Genomic DNA, 22,491 nt, shown 5'->3' with positions numbered 1-22,491 from the left:
ATTGTGTGTGTGTGTGTGTGTGTGTGTGTGTGTGTGTGTGTGTGTGTATTGGATGGGTGAGCATGCCCTTGTGTGTGTGCAGAGTTCAGAAGACATTCCACATCCTGTCCTATTACTCTCTGCCTTATTCCCAAGCCTGTCTCTCACTGAACCTAGAAGGTAGCTGGGTGGCCAACAAGCCCCAGTGCTCCTCGCCTCCAACCTCATAGTGCTGGGATTGTAGACTTGAATGACCACACCTGTCTTTTTGTTGTTGTTGTTGTTTAATGCAGAACAAGCACTTTTGCAGGCTGAGCTATCTCCTTTTAGAAAGCTTTTTATTCAGAAACAGAGTAAAGACATTCCTGTCTCCTCAAGCCAAAGTGGATTTGGGTTTTCTGTTGCTTACAATGTAATGTAGTATGTTCATAGACAAATCAGATTATGCATTTGGATCTACAATTAGCTTTTTGTTTACTTAATTATATGCCATGGTTGACACTTCTTTGTGTATACATGTGTGTGTATTTTCATGTGTCTAAAGGTACACGTGGGTATGCGTGTGTGTGTGTGTGTGTGTGTGTGTGTGTGTGTGTGTGTGTGCATCCATGTAGAGATGATATTCAACTTCAGCTGTTTTTCCTCAGGAGTCATCTGTGTTCTTTTGTGAGACAGGGTTTCCCACTGAGATCTGAGGCTTTGCCAAGTATGGAGGCTGGTCTCCAGCAAACCCCAATGACCCTTCTGCTTCTACCACTCAGCAATGGGGTCACAAGCACAAGCTGCCATGCACAGCTTTTTAAGTGGGTTCTGGGGCTCAAATTGGATCCTCATGTTTATGTGGCAAGTACTCCAGAGCGCACACACCAGAGAGTTATCTTCCCAGTTCCCATACATTTAAAAATAGAAGCAATAGAGGCCCCTTAACTTACTCTCCTATGGTGGTTATGAAGTCAGACAACTAACTCCACATTGTAAGAATGTAGATGTCTGTAGATTCTCATGTTGTAATTTCAGAAAGTAGATGACAGATGTTATTGAACAGAAACATTTGCAAAGTTAAGACTTTAAAAAGCTATTGTCAAGTTACTGTCCAAAGTAGCCATAGAAAATTACATGTCTCAGCATTAGGAGCTGTTTTCCTTATGTTTTTAAGATGATATAGTTCATTTCTTTAAATTTTATGTGACTGAGCATCTATTCTTATGTACAGACTGATTTTATTATAGTATATATCATCCATTTTAATTCTTTGCATACTTAAAATATATTATATATTTTCACTAACTTTTATTATTTCAGGACATCAATCTTTTTTTCCTATTGCAAGCTTTCTATAGATATTTCTCCTAGAATCACTTATTTTTAGAATCGTCCAGTCTATTTCTATAAAATTGTCAGTCACTTGCTGCTTTATATGGAACTTGGTTCTCTTATTTTACTCAGATCTTTCCAATACAAAAAATGTTTTGTCTTAAAACACTTGTTTTAATTTTAAATATTTTTATAGTTTTGCTATTTAGGCATAATGCTTTATGTGGAAATATCTGTACCTAATGAGTTGGGAAATAATTCTATATCCTAGTGACATTAATTGAATAGATTTTCCCATATTAGATTGAAATTGTAAATTTCGAATGCATTTCCATTAGTAGCTTGGATTTCTGTTAAGTTGTACTGATTTGTTCACTAACAGCAATTACCACTGATTTTGTATTTCCATGCTAGGCACTGAAAAGTATGAATAATTTAATATTACAGATTATGCCAAATTCCTAAGATGTAAAACACTTGCCTTTAAAAATATTAGTAACAAAAGGTCAGAAGTTGTTCAGGAATTGAGCAGAAGAGGGTTTTCTGGGTGGTAATATGGAAGACTGGCTGGAAACTGGAAGACTTTCAAGGTAGAGAAATTTGTTTTAAGTGAAGAAGTGCTTGTCAAAAGCGAAGAAAACTGGAAAATTCAGGTTGAGTGGAGAGCAGGTGACACTGTAAATTAACTTTGACAGTGTGTTTAGAGCTGGAAAAAAAGGGTAATGCAGGATTGTGGAGGGTTTTCTATGTTTGAAACGTTTTGGCTTTAATTTGTAAGTTGATAGGGTTATTAAAAAAAAACATAGGAACTGGGGTGATGGCTAGTGGGCACGAGTGACTGAAAGCAGGAGGACCTGGGTTCAAATCTCCAGCACCCACACAAAAAGCTGGATGTGGTTATAAGTACCTGTAATTGCAGTGTTGGGAGTTTGAAACAGGAGGATCCTGCAAGTTTGGTGGCCAGCCAACCTAGCTAACACCACAAGCTTCAGGTTCCGTGAGACATCCAGTGGTGAGTAATAAAGATATCTGATGTCTTTTTCCTCTAGCCATCACACACATGTGTACACTCTTACACACACATGTGCATGCTAGATCGCGCACACTCATGCACACACACATGTAGTTGGAGAGCTTCTCTCCAGGTGCCACCAAGCCTCCCCGGTCCCACAACCCACGTATAAAATAATCACTCAGATGCTTGTATTACTTATAAACTGTATGGCCGTGGCAGGCTTCTTGTTATCTACTTCTATTTTAAATCAACCCATTTCTATTAATCTATAAATTAATTAATTAAACTTGTGGCTTACTGGTGCCTTACATCTCCCTTGTCATGGCAGCGGCTGGCATATCTCTCCGCCTCAGCCTTCTACTTCCCAGAATTCTCTTCTCTATTTGTCCCACCTATACTTCCTGCCTAGCTACTGGCCAATCAGTATTTTATTTATACAGAGTGATATCCACAACACACACACACACACACACACACACACACACACACACACACACACACCCCAAAACAAAACAAACCACCACCAACGTTGTTTAGAGCCTGTCACAAAGGCTGTTATCAGAGCTGCTCAGTGCAAAGGGGTGAGGATGGGAAACAGGAGATGGAGAGTCTTGCCTGGCATGGGGATGCAGTTGTAATGATCAGGGGAGTGATCAAAGCCTGGGAAGAGTTAATGTGAAAGTGAAAACACAGATGTGTATATGGGTTCTAGACACTGCTGAGGTATGGTGAGGAACACTTGTTTGTATCTGCAGTGCTAATGTGGGAAGTAGAGGGGTAACACTCCTCACTTTAAGTCACCATGATGTTTGCTCACCCTCTACCAGAACTTATGACTGGCTCTTCCTCCTGCCTCTCTGTTTTCCTTTAGTCTTCACAGGGAGACTTCAAAAGCAAGCATGCTTGGAGCTAACCTCACCATCATCCATCCGACTGTGTTCATCCTACTTGGAATCCCAGGACTGGAGCAATATCACATCTGGCTTTCTATCCCTTTTTGTCTCATGTACATCACTGCAGTCTTGGGAAATGGAGCCCTGATCCTTGTTGTTCTGAGTGAACACACCCTCCATGAGCCCATGTATGTTTTTCTATCCATGCTAGCTGGCACTGACATTCTCCTGTCAACCACCACTCTACCCAAGGCCTTGGCTATCTTCTGGTTCCATGCTGGAGAGATCCTCTTTGATGCCTGCATTACTCAGATGTTTTTCATTCATGTTGCTTTTGTGGCTGAGTCAGGAATCCTGCTGGCCATGGCATTTGACCGCTATGTGGCTATTTGTACTCCTCTGAGATACTCAGCCATCTTAACTCCCATGGCAATTGGAAAAATGACCCTGGCCATCTGGGGACGGAGCATTGGGACCATTTTCCCTATCATATTCCTGCTGAAGAGGCTGTCATACTGCAGGACCAATATCATCCCACACTCATACTGTGAGCATATTGGTGTAGCCAGGTTGGCCTGTGCTGACATCACTGTCAATATCTGGTATGGCTTCTCAGTGCCAATGGCTTCAGTTTTGGTAGATGTTGCACTCATTGGTATTTCTTATACTTTGATCCTCCAGGCTGTGTTCAGACTTCCTTCCCAGGATGCCAGGCACAAAGCTCTCAACACCTGTGGCTCTCACATTGGAGTAATTCTCCTCTTCTTCATACCATCATTTTTCACTTTCCTTACCCACCGCTTTGGCAAGAACATCCCCCACCATGTACACATTCTTCTGGCAAATCTCTATGTGTTAGTCCCTCCCATGCTTAACCCTATCATCTATGGTGCAAAGACCAAGCAAATTAGGGACAGCATGATTCACATGTTGTCTGTTGTGTGGAAGTCTTGAGAGCGGTCACAGTTCTCAATGCTCTCTTACCAACATGAGAAAGAGAACTTGCTGGTGAGTTCCCTCATTCAGGTATTGTATTATCTGCAGCAGAAAGCAAATGGGTTCTAGAATAAAGTACATGTGAGTACAAATCCTGGTTCTATTATGGTCCAATTGTGAGCCATGGGGAGTTGAAATTTAATCTTAACCTATAAAATAAAAGCCTCTTCTACTTATGTTCTAAGCTTATTGTGAGGATTAAATTGAGTATATGAGCTACTTGATATGATACCTGGCATTATATGGATTCTCAGTAACTGTCTTCTAGCTTGAAGTATTTTGACTGAAAAATATATTTTCAATTTTATTTTTGTAAGATTTCCAGTGTGTCCAGAGACCGCTCTTCCCTCCCATGCTTGCCTGTTCAGACTACATCATGAGCATTGTATTCTCCAGCATCGTGGCTGTCAACACTACACAGCTGCAGTAAATATAAAATTAGGTGAAAATATCACAGAGTTCCTTGAAAAAACACCGAAGTGTTTAAATATGTTAAGGTTGGAATTGATTGTATTTACATGTAAGGGAATTTGATCATTATTATATGCAAAAATTCTGCTTTTTCATTTAGCATGTGGGTCATGTGATGCAGCTTAGGCACAATCCATAGTGTACTAAGTATCTGGGCTGAATGCATAAACAAAGAATAAAAGTGACCAGATCATATTGGCAATATAAAATTGACATGGTATCTAAAAATTCTGACTTGTAAGTCCATTATAATTTTTCCCCTTAATCAATTGTCTGTCTTTAAATCTCACAAATTATGAACATTTCCAAATTAATAATCTATTTTAGACTTTCCTTTGAGATCCACATTCATATATTCAGCTCTTTCTTCTTCATAACTAAATTCCATCTTTGACAATTTCATGTATTACATATAATGCATTTTGATTGCTTTCAGCTTCACTTTTTTTGTTTTTCGAGACAGGGTTTCTCTATGTAGTTTTGGTGCTTGTCCTGGATCTCACTCTGTAGACCAGGCAGGCCTTGAACTCAGAGAGATCTGCCTGCCTCTGCCTCCTGAGTGCTGGGATTAAAGGTACTGTTTTTTTGTGAAATTAAAAATAAAAAAAATAAGTGTATGGGTGTTTTTGCCTGCATTTGTGTCTGTGCACCATGTACGTGCCTGATGCCTGCAGAGACCAAAAGGGTGTCAGGTCCTCTAGAACTGTAGTTACATATTGTATGGGTTGGGAACCAAACCTGTGTCCTCTTTAATAACAGTCAGTGTTCTTAACTGCTGAGCCATCTCTCCAGTACCCCAGCCCTTATTATCTTCTGCCATCTCCTGCATTCCAGTCCTTTCCTCACATCCAGGCCTTTTTTGGTTGTTATTTTGTGACCCTCTGAATTTAACCAGGGCTACCCATGTTTGTGGGTTTGGAACTACCATGGAGCCTGGTGGGCTCAGCAGTGTAGATAGCTGAGATTCTGGGGAACGAGCTGACTTGTCTTTAGTTACATTGAACGATTTCTTGCCATCTCCCTTTCTGCATCTCACAGGCATCTCAAAATAAATATGTCTACATTTGAAAGGATAGCTTAGGCTATCCTACATAACAAATCATAAAATTTCTGGGGAATTAGCAAAAGAAATATTGCTATTTCATTTAAAATGTTGCTTGTGGCAATAGGAGCTATTTTTCACATAGTGGATGTTGTGGTTAAAATGTGAAAATCACCTACATCCTCATGTACCTTTGAACACCCAGTCTTCTTTCCTGGTGCTAAAATGTTGGTCTAAGAGTTATATTGGCTCCTATCTATCTATCTATCTATCTATCTATCTATCTATCTATCTATCTATCTTGGAGTCGGTGTCTTGCCATGTAACCTGTGTTGGTCTTGAACTCACCATGCAGACTAGGCTGGCCTCAAATTTGCTGGGATCACAGCTACTATGCCTGGCCTTATGTTAATTTTTAACAGTTCAAATGTTTCCTTAGTTGAGTTGTTAGTTTCTTTGGAAAGATACATTTACTAGAACCCTAGGAGACCTCTCATGGTTTGACTTCACTGTGTGCCAACCAGCACACCCCAAGTCCTCTAGAGACATAATTCTTAACTTTTCTCTGTTTCCCCCTTGCTAGCCTCTGTGTTCATTTCTCTAACTTACTGGAGGGTAATCTGGGAATAATGCTTTATTGGGAAAGGCCTATCTTTACTCTGACCATTACCGTTCATTGCTTTATTTGAAGTGTTTATTGGGTACTACACCCATACCATAAACTTCTTCCTTAAGCATTTTATTTAACTGACAAGTTTGGTTGGGAAAGCTTTGAAAAAAATCATTTCTTATTGTTTGATGTTTACCTAGAAGCAGTGCATTTTTTCCATCTCCATAGGGTTCAGTTTATTTTTAATCCAATGTGCTTCTCCCCCTGATATATATGTATCCCAATCTGTGGAATGTGGGAATTGGATTATATGTAGAAGGAAAATTAAGGCTACACATTCGATTAAGATTGCCAAACAGGCCGGGCGGTGGTGGCGCATGCCTTTAATCCCAGCACTCAGGAGGCAGAGGCAGGTGGATGTCTGTAAGTTCAAGGCCAGCCTGGTCTACAGAGCGAGTTCCAGGAAAGGCGCAAAGCTACACAGAGAAACCCTGTCTTGAAAAACCAAAAAAAAAAAAAAAAAAAAGATTGCCAAACAGAAGACCTTAGAATAAGAATATTACCCTGGGTTTTGTGAGTGAAATCTAAGTTAGTCACAAGGGTCCCCACAAATGACAAAAAGCCACAGAGCTGTTGATACTAGTGTTGTGAATGGGAGAGCACAACTGGATTTTGCTAGTGTTGGAGATGAATCAGTATAAGCCAAGAAATGGGGGCAGAGGAGACAGATTCTTCCAGGCCTTGTGGAGTTAACTCCAGAAAGACACACATGCCTTTGTTTAACTTTGGGAAACACATTTCAGACTTCTGACCTGTAGAACTGGAAGAGAATAAAGACATATTGTTTCAAGCCACTAAGTCTGTGGGAATTAGTTGTGTTGGCTGTAGACTCCAATACACTCACCATTTACATTTTGTTTGCTTCTTGGAAAGTGGCCCATTATTTCCACATATTTTCTGCCCAGTTCTCATTTAGCTACCTCAGACATGTAGCCAACACACATGACAAACCTTTTCTTTCCCAGACTCTTCTGGTAGTGCTGTGTGTTTCAGAGGCAGGTGATCTGATCTCACAGGACCCCCACGACCCAATTCTTACTGTTGTCGCTGAGCTCTCCGCTTTCCCGCATAACTCAGCTTCTATTCACATTTCACACCTTGGTGTGGTTATTCTCTCACTCACTTACAGCCATATAGAGGCTGAGAGGTCACCAAGAACACACACCCTGCTAATCACCAGCCACACAGGACAAAAGTTCCTGGGAAGCTATTGGAGACTTTGTAATCTGGCCTCTAGATGGGGCCACAAGACTGACTCATCAAGTATGGGCAGAAATAATTTGTGTCTCTTACACATTTAGGTCATTAGGTATCCTGAAGAGTCCCCATGACCTCTGGAGGACACGTTGAAGACAGTAGCATTTAAAGTGAAATGGTTTTAGAAGTCTGGGTAAACACATGGAGGAGTACTACCAGCAGTCACTTATCCAGAAAGAACACAGTGTTTTACAATTTTTGGTTTGTGAACAGCCTAGTGTTTTGTTGCACTAAGCAACTGAACATTTGAAGGTGTTCTCTTACTAACATGGTCACTGAATTATTCTGATTCTTAGAACTGCTGTGTGCCAAGAAGTATATTTAACTACCAGGAATTTCAAAGGACAGTGCAGTTGTGTTTGGGGCACCTTAACACTGTCCACAGACATAACTGTTCTTTGTGTGTTTCGTCAGCTGGACTACTGGGTTAGTTAGAACAGTTCCAGTGTTCATCTTTTACCCCTAGCTCTTGTGTTTTAGCATTTCAAATTGTTGGTCTTGGATGAAGCACCTATCTCATTGGGGTAGAATGAAGTTTCCTATAGATACCTGAACATGGCTTTCAAATTTACCCATCCTGATTTAAGGGCTGATTATTTGTGGCTGTACTGTAGTTTTTGACTCTGCCCCCCCATCATTCTGTATGAAACTATGTAGTTCTGATTTCCTACTGTTTCTTATCATTGTTCCACATCCAGACTCCATTTCTCAGGTAGCTCATTGTCAAGCATGGATTCATCCCTGGATTTCTCTGAAGGCTGCTTCAGTTTACAATTGTGTGTGTGTGTGTGTGTGTGTGTTTTCAGATAAGTCTTCTCTTTGTAGATCAAGCTAGTCTCTGCACCCCAAGTGTTAGGATTTCAGGTATATGGCACCCTACTCACCTACATTATTTTAATCTATGGGGAAATACACCCCTTTTACTTTTCTCTGACCATTTGAGCCATCCATAGTGAATTTGTTAGGTAGCTGCAGGAATAGGCACTCTGTGCTAGACACTCTTTTTTCTTCCTGGTTTTACTACCATTAAAAACAGTAAAAATATATTCTAATAACATAAAAGGGCACATGGAATAGTTTTAGCAGTCTTTGGATTTTATTGCAAAATAAATGACCAACCTATGGAAATCACATTTAGACAGTCTTTCTTGTCTACTCCTTCTTTCACTCCTTCCTCTTCTTCCTTCTCATCATTTTCTTCACCCTCTTTTCTTCTTATTTTTCTCTGGTGTTAAAGATCTAGGCCCCAGGCATACTAGGCACATACTCCAGCACAGAACTAGACTTCAACTGTCTCTTAGTTTTCTGAACACCATAGTGACATAAGAGAACTGTCAACTCTGTCCACTCACAGATGAGGCAAGAAAAATGAGAGGTTGGTAAATTGCAAGTAACATAATTTCTTCTTGGCTTGGACTGCTGCTGACAGATACAAGTTGTTCAAGGAGATTTAGAATTTATTGGTTTATAGAACATAGGGAAAGGCTTAGAAACTAGATATTTGCCCATTCAGGTAGGGTGTTGGGTCTTCATTTTGATTCCAATCTTACATCATCATATAACATTTGCAGGTTGTTTTATCAGAAGGGGAATGTGCCATACCTCGAGAGAGTCAGAAAGTCATGTTCCATTCAGATAATATGTAAGTGCAGATTCTGTTCTAGGGTGTGGAATATAGAAGTGTCCTGACAGTATGGAATATGAAAGTAACAAATTATCCTTCCATTCTCTCTCACTCCCTACTGTTAGTATATATTATATTAGATTGTGTTATATTATACTCTTGTGTATAAGATCTGTTTCATATGCCCAGTTGATTGACAGCACGGCTTCTTACCACTAAGGGAATACCTCAGCACAGTCATATAAATTAGAGTGCATCATGTACAACAGCAAACATTTATGGAGTAAAGGATAAGAAGTAGGATGCCTAGGGCATCTTTGTTGACATTAATAAGGCTCAGGAGTCAGAAAGTAAGGTCAAAATGGAAGACTCCCCCCCCACTCCCTGCTTCTCCACAACAGAAGCAATTCATGTAATGTCTCAACTTTTGGTTAAATCTAAACAGTTTTCCAAATATTCTGTGAAAACAGCACATTTTTTTGGGCAGGTAAAATATTTGTCAGTATTAAGGTGAACATTTTCCTCTGTTTCCTAGTCACTATCAACACCTGGTTATGAATATTAGAATAGGTTATATATAGGCTTATATGTGGTCTGGAACAAAATATAACTTTGTAGGCTCTATAGAGGTGTACATCTACAAGGCATGATGTGACAGTTTACTAAACATATGTCCTTTATGAAAGGTCGATGTAGTGGGTAGCCATTCCAGCTTTAATCTGGAAGTTCCAACCCTATTGAGGCTTTGGTAACTGTCACGCCTACAAGGCAGGGCTGAGAGAGGACCCTGAAGACCTGAGATCTAGATGGGTTGGCTCTCTTGGTTCCTGGACCCTGGATGCTGGAGGTAGACTGAGCAGAGTTTTCCAGAGAACACCACCAGACTATGCTACACCTTTCCCAGACCCTGTAACCTATCCCTTCACTTGTAAGTTACCCCACAAAACAAACCTCCCTTTTAACTACATGGAGTATCCTTAATAATTTCACCAATAGGTCAAGTCAGAGATACTTAAAACGTTTTGTGCCAAGTATGTTTATATATGTGAATTTTAGCCCACAGCTCACTTAAATAGGATGATGTCTCCCTGGAAAGGCACAGAGCCAGCCATTAATAAAAGTACAAACACCCATGTTCGAGGCCAACCTGATCTATAGAGTAAGTTTTAGGACAGCCAGTGCTACACAGAGAAACCCTGTCTTGGGAAATAAAAAGTGAAAACATCATTTCATGTCTGGACTGTCATGCATGGTGTCAGGTAGCTGCTAGACCACATGGAATCTCTTCCTGGAAAGCAGGTTTTTCCTCTAGTGGCCCTAGGGCTTTAGCCTTTCCCCTCCTCCAGAATGGGATTCCTGGGGAAATCATAATTCTCTGGAGTCCATTGCTTCAATAATCTTTTGTCAAAGGGAGGGGCATAAGTGTTCATCTCTAAAATATTTCCTCTCCCACCAGGGTAATTATAACTGTTTAATTCACTTGGCAGATACCGAGCATAAGTTGTTTGTACCTTTCCTTGGGAGGCCAGCTTCTGCTCACTTTCCTGCACCCCTGTTAAGCTGTAATTTTGCAAGTGGGAACAAAAGGGGACAGGTGGACAGCCAAAGGGAAGAACAGAGTGTCTCCCTTAGAGTGTCTCCTCTCTCATTGTTTGGATTGTTTTAGCTATTGTGAGTTGATTGTTTTTCCATATGAGGTTAGTCTCATTCTTTCAAGGTCTATAAACAATTGTGTTGGGATTCTGATGAGGATTGCATTGAATCTGTAGATTGCTTTTGGTAGGATCACTATTTTTACTATGTTCATTTTACTGATCCATGAGCATGGGGGGTCTTTCCATCTTCTGATATTTTCTTTATTTCTTTCTTCAAAGACTTGAAGTTCTTGCCATACAGGTCTTTCACTTGCTTGGTTAGTAACCCCAAGATATTTTATATTATTTGTGGCTATTATGAAGGGTGCTGTTTCCCTGATTTCTTTCTTAGTCCATTTGTAATTTGTACATAGGAGGGATAGTTTTTTTGAGCTAATTTTGCTTCCAGCAACATCACTGAAAGTGTTGAGCAGCTGTAGGAGTTCCCTAGTAGAATTTTTGGGGTTGCTTATGTATATTATCCTATGGAAATCAATATGGTGGTTCCTCAGAAAATTGGGCATCAATATACCTTAAAATCCAGCTATATCACGCTTGGGCACATGCCCAAAAGACACTCCTATCCTACCACAAGGACACTTGTTCAACCATGTTCATTGCAGCTTTTTCATAATAACCAAAAACTGTAAATAATCTAGATGCCCCTCAACTGAAAAATGGAGAAAGAAAATGTGATACATTTACACAATGGTGTATTACTCAGCTGTTAGAAAAAAATGACATCATAAAATTTACAGGCAAATGGATAGAACTAGGAAAAAAAAATCATCCTGGATGAGGCAACCCAGACCCAGAAAGACAAAAATCATATAGAGGTATTATTTGTTAATTAAGGACAATTACACTACAATCCAGAGACTCAGAGAGGCTAAGTAACAAGGAGGGCTCTGGGTGTGGGGGACACATGGATCTTCCTGGGAAGGGGAAATAGAATAGATTTTGTGGGTGAACTGGGGATGAGTAGGGATAGAAACAGGAGGGATCAGGTGGGGGGCAGAGAGTTTGGGGAGAGAGTATGACTGGAATAAGGGGCCATTTAGGGAAGTATGTGGAAATCTAGTGCAACAGAAACTTCCTTGAATGTATGAGGATGACCCTAGTGAGAACTCCTGGTAAGGGAAGATATGAGCCATCTTCTATAACCAGGCAAGGCTTCCAGTGGTGGGACTGGGACACCAACCCAGCCACAAAACCTTTGACCCACAGCCTATCTTGGCTGCAAGATGTGCTGGGACAGTGGTGACAGTGGTGCCTCAGGGTTTGTGGGAGTGGCCAACCAATGATTGTTCTAACTTGAGGCCCAAGCCATGAAAGGGAGCCCATGTCCAACACTGCCTGGATGGCCAGGAACCAGAAGCCAGATGGTTTAGAGACTTAGGGTAGAATCAAACACAACTTGCAAAAACAAAACAAAAAAGTCAATTAAATGACTCCTAATGATATTCTGCTAGACTCATAGATTAGTGCCTAGCCCAGTCATCATCAGAGTGTCTTCTTCTGGCAGCTGATGGGAGCAGATGCAGAGACTCACAGCCAAACATTAGGTGTAGCTTGGGGGAACCCCACAGCATAGGGGGAGGAAAGATTGTAGGAGCCAGAAGGGTTGAGGATACCATGAGAACATGGCCCACAGAATCACCTAAGCAGGGCTCCTAGGGCCTCACAGAGACTGAAGCAGCAATCATGGAGCCTGCATGGGTCTGTGCTAGGTTCTGTGAATACATGATGTGGTTGTGTAGTTTGGGATTTTTGTGAGACTCCTAGCAGTGGGACTAGGGGTATCTCTGACTCTTTTCCCGGTTGCCTCATCCAGCCCTGATATGAGGGTTTGTGCTTAGTCTTATTGAATCTTGTTATGCTGGGTTTGATTGATATCCCTGCGAGGCCTGCTCCTTTCTGAAGGGAAAAGCAGGAACAATGGATCTGGGAGAGAGAGGAGGGGTGTATGTGCATGCGCGCGCGCGCGTGTGTGTGTGTGTGTGTGTGTGTGTGTGTGTGTGTGTGTGTGCGCGTGCGTGCGTGCATGCGTGCGTGCATGCGTGTGTGTGTGTGTGTGTGTGTGTGTGTGTGTGTAACTGAGGAATGGAGGGAGGGGATGATGTGGTTGGGATGTATTGTATGAGAGAATAAAAAAAAAAAAGAATATCTCCTCTGAGGCCAGAGGTTCAACATAGGAGAATAGTTACAAAATCATACAAGAATAAAAGCAAAAAATTAGTGGTGTGTGTGTGTGTGTGTGTGTGTGTGTGTGTGTGTGTGTGTGGTGCATATTTCTCTGCATCTCACCTTCATCTTGACATAGTATGCTGCTAAACAAATTATGTATGAAGCCATAGTTTTGGTCTAGGCTCCTGCATAAGGCTCCACCAGACCAAAGCAGAATGGAGTCACTTGTGCTAAATCTCATGTAATTTATCAGAACTTTATATTGGGCTTTTTTTTTTTTCATACAGTAGGTTCCAGTCAACTTGAATCAGTACAAAACAGAAGGCCCTTTAATTTTAACCCTTTAGGGAAAGTAACAGAAACAGCCAATCTACTTTTTGCTGTTTTCCCTTTCTTCAGCACTTGCCTACAGGCTCCTCTGCTCAGTTCATGGAAACATTTCTTGTATTTTATGAAGTGAGTTGGTGTCCAGTTTTAGAATGATAGATAAAATTCAATTTAACCTGTAAAGTAGGTTTATTATAATTTTACCTTTTAATGCTGCATTTAGTAAGTCTCTCTAGTGGGTAGAGTTGCTCTTATGCAAATATGAAATTTAGTTAGAGTCAAACTGTTTTCTAAAATATTAGTAATTTTGGAACTTATTTGTGTGTTTAAAATGAGACGTGATTGTATCTCATATTTCCTATCTGAAAAGTTTATTATTTTTCTTTCTTTTCTTTCTTCCTTCCTTCCTTTTTCTCTCTCCCCCTCCCTCCCTCTTTCTTTCTTCCTTTCTTCCTTCTTTCTTTCTCTCATTCTTTCTTTCTTCCCTTCTCTCTTCCTTCCTTTATTTTCTTTCTTTCTTTTTTTTGAAACAGAGTTTCTCTGTGTAACCCTGGGTATCCTGGAACTCACTCTGTAGATCAGGCTTGTCTCAGTCCCGGAGATCCACCTGCCTCTTCTTCCCAAGTGCCCAGCAGATCTTTTTTCCTTTTTGCATCATGCCCCTCAGCATATAAAGATGCCAAGGGTTTCTAACTTAAAAAGATACCTATATTTCAAATATTTTTCCTTTGGTCTCCCATTATAATTCCTGGTCTTACCCTGTCTTCCTAGGGTCTGCCTTTCACTGACCTGACTTCTTTGTATATTGTCTTCACGTCCTCATTTCTTTAGTGTATGACTATCCATCTAGTGTCCTATCACAACACTAAATACCTTTTTCTAGGAACCCCATAATCCAAAAATCCAACCAGTCTTGTATTAGGGTCTCATTAGATAGCAGATGCCTTATTCAAATTAGAATAATTTGAGAAGTATTTCCTTATAAAGAGATAGGGACAATGGTGGGGAAGTAGTCAGGTCAGAGATTCTGTCTGAGTGACAGCCCACTTACCTGGGGGGAATTCCATAGTCCCTAACCCTGCAGGGACAAGTGGCTGGAATCCTAATGAAAAAGTATAAAAAGGTTTACTTGGACAATGGTTTTGGCGTGAATGAATGCTGCGTACTGTCTCTTTGGATGTGAGCTGTTACACTGATGGCACTCATCCTTGTGGAAGTTGCTCCGGATTGTTTTCAGTGCTAAGGAAAGATTGCACTGGGCAGGCCATGCAAGTAGAATTTTACTTTTCCTTCCCTCAATGCTATTGGAGACCAAGCCTGGAAATGCTGCTTTGCTAGAACAAAAAGGGGGCATGGCCTTGGTTTGGGAGTGGGGTGATTGGATCTAAGCACTGGGATGAGGTAGTGGGAAACCCTTTGAGTACTTCAGTGGAAAGTTTGATTGATGGCATTTGTGGCACACATTGAGTTAGTCCCAAGGTTGTAAATGGTTTTCTCTGAGGCTAGGCCATCTGTGTATGTTAACTGGCGCCTGTTGAAGTCAGTCTTCTAAGTGCCTACAGACACTGAGACTTGGGCTGCTATCTTCTTCAATACCTATGTTTCAGAAGATGTTCTCCAGGTCCTTGAGAAAGGCACCACGTGATTGTAAAGTAGATGAGACTCCAGGAGAAGATTTATGTCCATTTCAAAGGAAAGCATTTACAATAACAATTTTCTGAAACAAATGCTGTGAGAAAGGGAGATTAGGGCCTATAGCCAGGAAGAAACATTGTTTAAAGTTCAGTCACACTCGTTGTATTGGCTGTGCAGTTGTTTTCCTTTCTAGTAGATTTTCTTGGGATATGGCTGTATTTCTTTGTAGCCAGAAATTTCTCTGCGCCCCCTTCCCCCCCAGCCCCGTGGTCCCACCTGGCCCCGAGGTGCCACTTATAAAATAATCACTCAGAGATTTAATGTTAATTGCAAATTGTATGGCCTATGGGTCAGGCTTCTTACTAGCTAGCTCTTATAACTTCACTTAACCCATAACTATTAATCTATGTATTGCCATGTGTTCCTTGACTTTACCTGCATCCCACTACATGTTGCTCCTTGGATGGTGGGTGGGCATCTCCCCTGACTCTACCCTTCTTCTCTCTGTGTCTCTGTTTGGATTTCCTGCCTGGCTGTAAGCTTTCTTGCCATAGGTCAAAACAGCTTTATTTATTATCCAATGGGAGTAACACATATTCATAGCATACAGAAAGACGTCCCACAGCATGCCTTTGATGTAACTTGTAGGGGAGAGGTGGAGTATGCTAATGGCTTGATTTATGTTTGAGCTTCATACTTCATAGGGAATGATAGTTCATAACTTTCTAAGTCCATGCCCTGTCTTCCTGCCCCATCTCCAATATTTTAGGACCCATTATTAATCGAAGAGTTATGTGTGGTAGGACAGAGCTGCCTAGATTTCTCTGTTGTGCTGCCTCATTAATTACTAGGCTGGCATTCTCAGTCTCACTGCTTCTCTTACTATTAGACATTCAATGTTGGTTTTGTAGGACTTCAGAATGCAAGAATTGTGGAGTCATGGAGATATCCACTCAAAGAAGGGCCTGACAGACTAGCTAGTGTGTAGCATGGCCAGAATCCCTATAGTAGGCCCTGAAAGGACAATGCACAGAACTGTGAAAGTAAAATTAGAGCTAGAATGAGGACCCCTGGCAGTTAGAGATGATAGGAACATGGAAGATCTGCTGAGTAAAGAAAGTTCCCCAATAAGCAGAACTAGCCCAAGAGACATGCCATTTGGACTGTACCAAGGACAACCATATCTCAGCCCGTTGGAGTTTACATCACAGCACTATGTGCCCTTGATGATGGACATGGATTTTCAAGTTCATGCTTGTCCTCCTTGGGTTTTGATCTTGCTTGTGTACCATTTCTTTTTGTGCCCATATCCCTCCTTTTTGAATGAGAATGTTTGTTTTATATCATTATATTTTGGAAATGATTAACTTTCTGATTTTTTTTTTTTTGTGTGTGGGTGCTCAAGGTAAGAGTCTTGAGTCTCAAAGGGGACTTTGAACTTTGGACTTTTGAGAAATGTTGAAACAGTAAGACTTCAGGAAACCACAGTAGATGCATTTTGTATTAGAAGATGGACAAGATGGCAAGGAGTAGAATGTTGTAGTTAAGATATGAAGATTCTTCCCAAAAGGACCATGTGTTGAAGGCATGGTCCCTAGCTAGTGGAAATATTGTGAAAGGTACTTGGGTTATGAAAGCGCTAACATCATAAACAAATTAATCCATTGTTGAGTTCATAGGTATGTAAGTTCTTAGGAAGTGGGGCCTAGTTAGAGGATGTAAGTTACTAGGAGCATGTATTTGATGGGTCTTGTCTATAAACCTTCCCTACTCTTTCTGTAGTTTCTGACTTCCATGAAATGAACAACTTGATTGCACATGCCTCTCTAGCCTGATTTCTCATTTCTCATCCTTGCCACAGAAATAAAAGCAATGGAGCTAGCTGAGCATGGCCTGAAAAATCTAAGCCCCCATTTTTCTTCTTTAAGTTGTTTTTCTCAAATGTTTTGTTATAATGATGGAACATAACTAACATAGTCTTAGTATGATTGAAAAATGTCAGATAGACACACAGGGTCAAATTTTGCTTTATCCACAGAAGGACGCCTATGCTATCTAACTGACCATACCAAAGGAAAGATGATTTAACTGCTTGAGAGTCAATAGTCTAAAGTTCTCATACTTGGGCTCCCAAATTTACTGGCATAATTGGTCTTTCCATGAAGTCTATCACAATGCCATGCTATTGTGTCAGGAAATCTCCTAATACACACACATTGTCTTGATCCAATATTTCATATTTGTTAATCCATACTTGGACATTGAAATAGGTAACAAACAAATTTGCTCTATTTGTCTTTGTTCTACTCAAACATCACTTGTCTTGTGGTGTGATTCTGGTTTAGAGCCTCTGTTGTTCTTTGTGTTGCCAGTGAACTATAAGATTCCATAATAATTTTTATATTTCACTAGAGAAGTTCGAATCAATTTGAATGTTTTATTTTTTAAAAATATTTTTGCTGTATTCTTTGTAGAGTTCTAAGGCAAATTAATTCAAGAATTTGTGAACTGAAAAAATAACCGCTGTCAAACTCTTACTAAAAAGTTTTCTAGGGTGGCTGCTTGTAAGGTTTTAAGAAGTACTATATTTTTCATTAGATAGGAAAATTGTTGTTGACTTCTTTGTTTTCTTCAAGAATTGAAGAACCCATTGTCTGGAGACCAGAGACCATGGCTGTGTCCAGATTTCACATTTCTAAGCTATCTTTAAATTTTTGTTCTGTAAAGTTACATTTGGCAAAAGACACTATAGAAATTGAACCATTTCATCTTCACAAAAGAAAGAGAAAAATCAGTTTTTCACAGAAATATTTTTCTATATTAAATGTGAAGAAACACAAAAACTTCTGGGCTTTGTTCTTTTCTGAAGAGAAATGGAGGAGAAGTGGATCTTGGGGAGACAGGATGTGGGAGGAACTTGGAGGTGTGGAGGAAGGGGAGGATGCTGTTGGGATGTTTATATGAGAGAAGAAGAGATAAAAGTTAAAAAGTAAAAAAATCTTCTGGTTTCTCTTCAGTATAGACTTGCCTTGAAGAATATGTTTTTACTTTGGTTTTTGCTTTGTGAGGGTGCATGGACAGTGATGATTTCCTTGAGATTTTATTTTACTGTTTAGAAGGGTTTCTTTTTTTTGTTTTGTTTTAATTTATTATATTTGTGTTTTAATTTTACACATCAGCCATGGGTTCCACCCCCACTTTCCCCCCAGCCCCTCCCCTCCATTCCCACCTCCCAGGCAGTGGGACCCAGACCTGTCCTTAGTGCTTGAGTTAGCTGTTTGGAACCTTGGGCTTACACAGCGACACTTTGCTCAGCCTGGAAGGAGGGGACTGGACCTGCCTGTACTGAATCCACCAGGTTTAAATAGAAGGGTTTCTTAGTCTCAGTGTTTGTCATCTGATTAAACATGGCTTTGTACACTCTTCAAATGCTCTACAAGAACATGAAATTGTACCTCAGTCATATGATCTGAATATATATACTCATACTCCAGATTGACTGGAGGATACTTGTGTAAGTAAGTTTGTTGCAACTCTGTGGGTTTGGTCCTGGATTTTAGCACCAAATGTGAGTTTTCAACTCTGGGGAAAGGTGTCCTGACTACCTGGGGAGTCAGGCAACACCTTGAGCTGCTTAGGACCGCTCTTACAGCTGAAGCTGCAAGGAGACATTTTAGCTGTAGAGGGCATGTATCCCAGACACCTCCAGCTGCTCAGAACAACAGCTCTGCCCTGTTTGCACAGCTCTGATGGCTGGAACTGCAAAGAAGCATCCCAAACCTGGAAAAGAGATTTTTCTGACTTTTTGGGAAAGTCAGGCCTGGAACTGCTTCAGCAGGAAAGGGTATCCTGATTGTTCAGGAAAGTCAAGGTATACCTGATGTGATGGGGGATGGTCTCCCTGCAGGATATAGCAATCCTGCTCCTCTCCTGGAGAGCTGCTACAGCTGAGCTTTGCTCAGCCCCATTTAAAGGGGCTTCCTAGCAGAACACTGCTTCTCTGGCCTAAGATATTGCTTCTTTTGCTTTACTCTGCAAAAGGGGGAACCCCTGCAGAAATGTAGCAATCTCCTCCGGCTCCAGAGAAAAGTGTTATCTCTTGTTCTATCCATTGAGGGAAGTCTCAGCAAAGATCTTCTGTTTAGTTCTTCCTTGCTCTGCTCTTTCAGCTCTCCCTTGTTTTGTCCACTGAAGGATGTCTCAGCAAGGATCTTCTCTATGCCAGTGGCCAGTGAATGAAGATCTTCACACCCAAAACTGTTTTGAGAAAGAGATTTATGTGGGTAGGAGGAGTCCAGCAGAGTATCTGCTTCTACCTGGGTGGAGAGAACAGCGCCCCCCTTTTTTTTTTTGCCTAACTGACCATGCAGGGTGGTTTACATAGGATGTCTTGGGGGTGGAGTCAACTAGGGGTTGACTTGGGATCCAGGGTTCTACTGTCTAGTTCTGTGATTGGTTGGTTTCACAAGTCAGTTGGCCAGGGGAAAAGATGGCTCTGATCTGACTGAGCCAAACTGTTTTTTTTTCTGCCCTGATCTGAGTCATCTTTCCCTAGTTCTGGGCAAGAGTCAGGGTGGGTTTCTTTAGCCAGCCCTTTTCTCTACAGCTTGGACTTGGTCGCTTTCTGTTCCTCAGTGAAATGGTAGTCACAGACATCTTCCTCTTCTTCTCTTTTTAAAAAATATTTTTTTTAGATTATTTTATTATGTTTTGTATATGAGTATTTTTGCCTTTATGTATTTCTGTGTACCAAATGCATGCTCGATGAGCCCAAAAGGGCATCAGATCCCCTGGGACAGTAGTTAGATAGTTGTGAAACACTATGTGGGTACTGGGAATCAAACCCCAGTCCTCTACAAGAGCATCATGTGCTTTTACTTCTGAGACATCTCTCTAGCTTCCATCTTTCTCTTCTTGATGGTTGTAGAACTGCATATTCTATTGCTGCCATTCATATCTACTGCCATGCTCTAAATGTAATTTTACCAAAAGTGAGTAGTATATAATTTTAACTTGCTTTACTATCCTAGCTTCCTTTTTAAAATTAGTAATGAGGTGAATGGAGAGAAAGGGTTAAGAGCAGAGACTCTGGAGACTATCTGGGTTCAAATCTCATGTTGTAACTTTGTAGTTAACCTTGTTAAAGTTTCTCTATTTACTTTCCACATCTGCAGAACTTACAATGAACTATACTTGCATCATAAGATGTCACAGGAAGTGAGAATTAACATTATGAAAAGCTTCCAGCAGTAGTTTGCACATACATTGTATTATCCAAAGTAGATGAGTTTGAGTCATACCCCTGGAAATTGGGAGAGATGGAATTTTAACCTGGTATTTTGGGCTCAAAGTCCATGCTTTCTTTTCCTGCAATACTGCATTTGGTGTTCTGTCATCTATAGTGAGTTTTACTTCCTAGACACAAACTCACTCAAGCCCAGCACCCTCTGGAAGCCTACCCTCAACTCCTGTGTCCTAAGGGCATATACCATGGGGTTGAGAGATGGGGGGATGACAATATGCAGCACATTGAGGAGAACAGGGATGAGGGGAACCTTTCTTTCTGCTAGGTGAGTGACAGATACTAAAATAATAGCTGTGTAGTAGAACAGAATGAGGATGAGGTGGGAACTGCAGGTACTGAGGGCCTTAGATATTGCTTCAGTGGAATTCAGCCTCAGCACTGTGCGAATAATCAAAGCATAGGAAGTAAAGACCAGAATCATGTCACTTCCAACCATAAGCCAGGCCAAAGCTAACTGGTAGAACCTGTTAACAGTGATATCATCACAGGCCAGACTAGTGACCCCCAAGTTAGAGCACAGGCAGTGATCAATTTTATTCTTGGAGCAGTATTATCTCTGTGCAGCTAGTACAGGCACTGGGATGGTTAACAGGCCATTCCTGAGAAGCATGGATAGTGTGACTTTGATTACAAAAGCTTCAGTGACTATGGAAGGATACTGAAGGGGATAACAAATGGCTACATATCTATCCATTGCCATGCATAAAAAGATGCCTGACTCCATGCACATAAAAGAGTGGATAGCATAGATCTGAGCAAAACACTCAGGGAGGCTGATGGCCTTGGCATCAAACCACAGGATGGCCAGGATCTTGGGCATGCTGGTGGTAGCCAAGCCAATATCTACTGCAGCTAAGATACCAAGAAACTGATACATTGGCTGATTCAGGCTAGGCTCATGGTAGATGGTGACCAAGATGAGGAGATTAGCACCAAGAGCTACAAGGTAAAGCAGAGCCATGGGCAAGGAGAACCAGTGCTGCCACTCATGAATGCCTGGGAATCCCAGCAGGATGAACTCAGACACTTGAAACTCTGAGCTGTTGGTTGCATGCAGGGTGGTACCCATATCATGGGATGTCTTGTTCTCAGCATCTGCCTGTGGATTAAGGGGAAACAGAAAAAGACTATTATTATCTAGGCTGAAGGAAGAGGAATAGGTCTCACCAATAATGTGGTCTTTTGAGCATACTAAATTCTCAATGAGTCCTTTAGAAAAATTCCAGACAAGTGCAAAAGAACACAAACATTTATTGTTTTGGTTATCTTTTCCCTAATTTCTGTTTGGTGTGTTTTTTATGTGCTGTGAAATATCCACTTAATTTGCTATATATAAACTTTAAAATATTTATATTTGTATTCCATTATCCAAACAAGAAACAATCATAGAATATCATTCTTTCCTCGAAAAATTTTTACCAATATTTGTTTCTGAATGGCTATTATTTTTTAATGATTGACATTTTGGTTTATATTGCAATTAATTTACATGGAATTGATTTTTCTACTAATGAGAGATCTATAAACAAACTGATTTTGAGTAGTTAAGCATGGGTTCTGCCTCTCTCATCAAGTGATTATTGTGCTTCTTTTGTCATAGTCTTAACTATATGACACCTCACTACGACACACACAGACACTCGTACGTGTACACATGTACGTACACAGAGTACACTTCTATTCTGGGAATCTAATGTTTCTATTTTTGGTTATTTTTGTGTAAATACCAGGAAGTTTAATATACAGGAAGTTTCCTTCCTTTCACTATTCCTTCAATTTTAATTCCCACTGATGCCTTAATTTTCTAGATTAACTTCAGAATTTCTGTGTTGATTTATAAAATAGCACTGTTTTGTTTGGGGTTATATGTTGATAAGTTTTTGGATAAAAGAGGAACTTTTGCATCACATCTTTTCATTACAAACATGAATCATTTGTTCCTGTATTTATATCTGTTAAAATTCTGATTAAAATTTGTATTGGGAGGCTGGAGAGATAGCTCTGTGGGTAAGAGTGCTGGAGTTTGGTCCACAGCACTTATACATATCAGGGGCTCACAAAGACCTGTAATTCCAGCTTCAGGGGATTTGACACCTTTTTCTGGCCTCTGAGAGTACCTACACACACATCTGTATATACACA

At 40.6% G+C, this 22,491-nt stretch overlaps 2 protein-coding genes across 3 annotated transcripts; one reads left to right on the top strand and one right to left on the bottom strand.

Moving 5' to 3' along the window:
* Positions 1–3,124: 3,124 nt before the first annotated feature.
* Positions 3,125–4,731, top strand: LOC118569336 (olfactory receptor 52B2-like). Of its 2 annotated transcripts, XM_036167101.1 has the most exons (2): positions 3,208–4,118; positions 4,701–4,731. In XM_036167101.1, exons 1-2 carry the CDS (start codon positions 3,208–3,210, stop codon positions 4,729–4,731), a joined length of 942 nt encoding a protein of 313 aa, XP_036022994.1. The 2 variants fall into 2 exon arrangements, with proteins under 2 accessions (XP_036022987.1, XP_036022994.1); XM_036167094.1 differs by lacking the exon at positions 4,701–4,731 and having other exon boundaries at positions 3,125–4,175.
* A 15,721-nt stretch (positions 4,732–20,452) lies between these two features.
* On the bottom strand, positions 20,453–21,418 carry LOC118578611 (olfactory receptor 688). The gene is given in 1 exon segment (XM_036179701.1): positions 20,453–21,418. A coding segment is annotated over 1 exon segment (966 nt).
* Between the last annotated feature and the right edge of the window lie 1,073 nt (positions 21,419–22,491).

This window comes from Onychomys torridus, chromosome 1 (assembly GCF_903995425.1).
Source record: "Onychomys torridus chromosome 1, mOncTor1.1, whole genome shotgun sequence".
In the NCBI taxonomy this organism is placed as follows: domain Eukaryota; kingdom Metazoa; phylum Chordata; class Mammalia; order Rodentia; family Cricetidae; genus Onychomys; species Onychomys torridus.
The sequence above is the reverse complement of the archived record's forward strand: the minus strand, read 5'-3'. Positions and strand labels throughout refer to the sequence as shown.

Excerpts from the sequence above, each read along its gene's own strand:
- LOC118569336 (XM_036167094.1), top strand. The coding sequence starts at position 3,208 with ATGCTTGGAGCTAACCTCACCATCATCCATCCGACTGTGTTCATCCTA.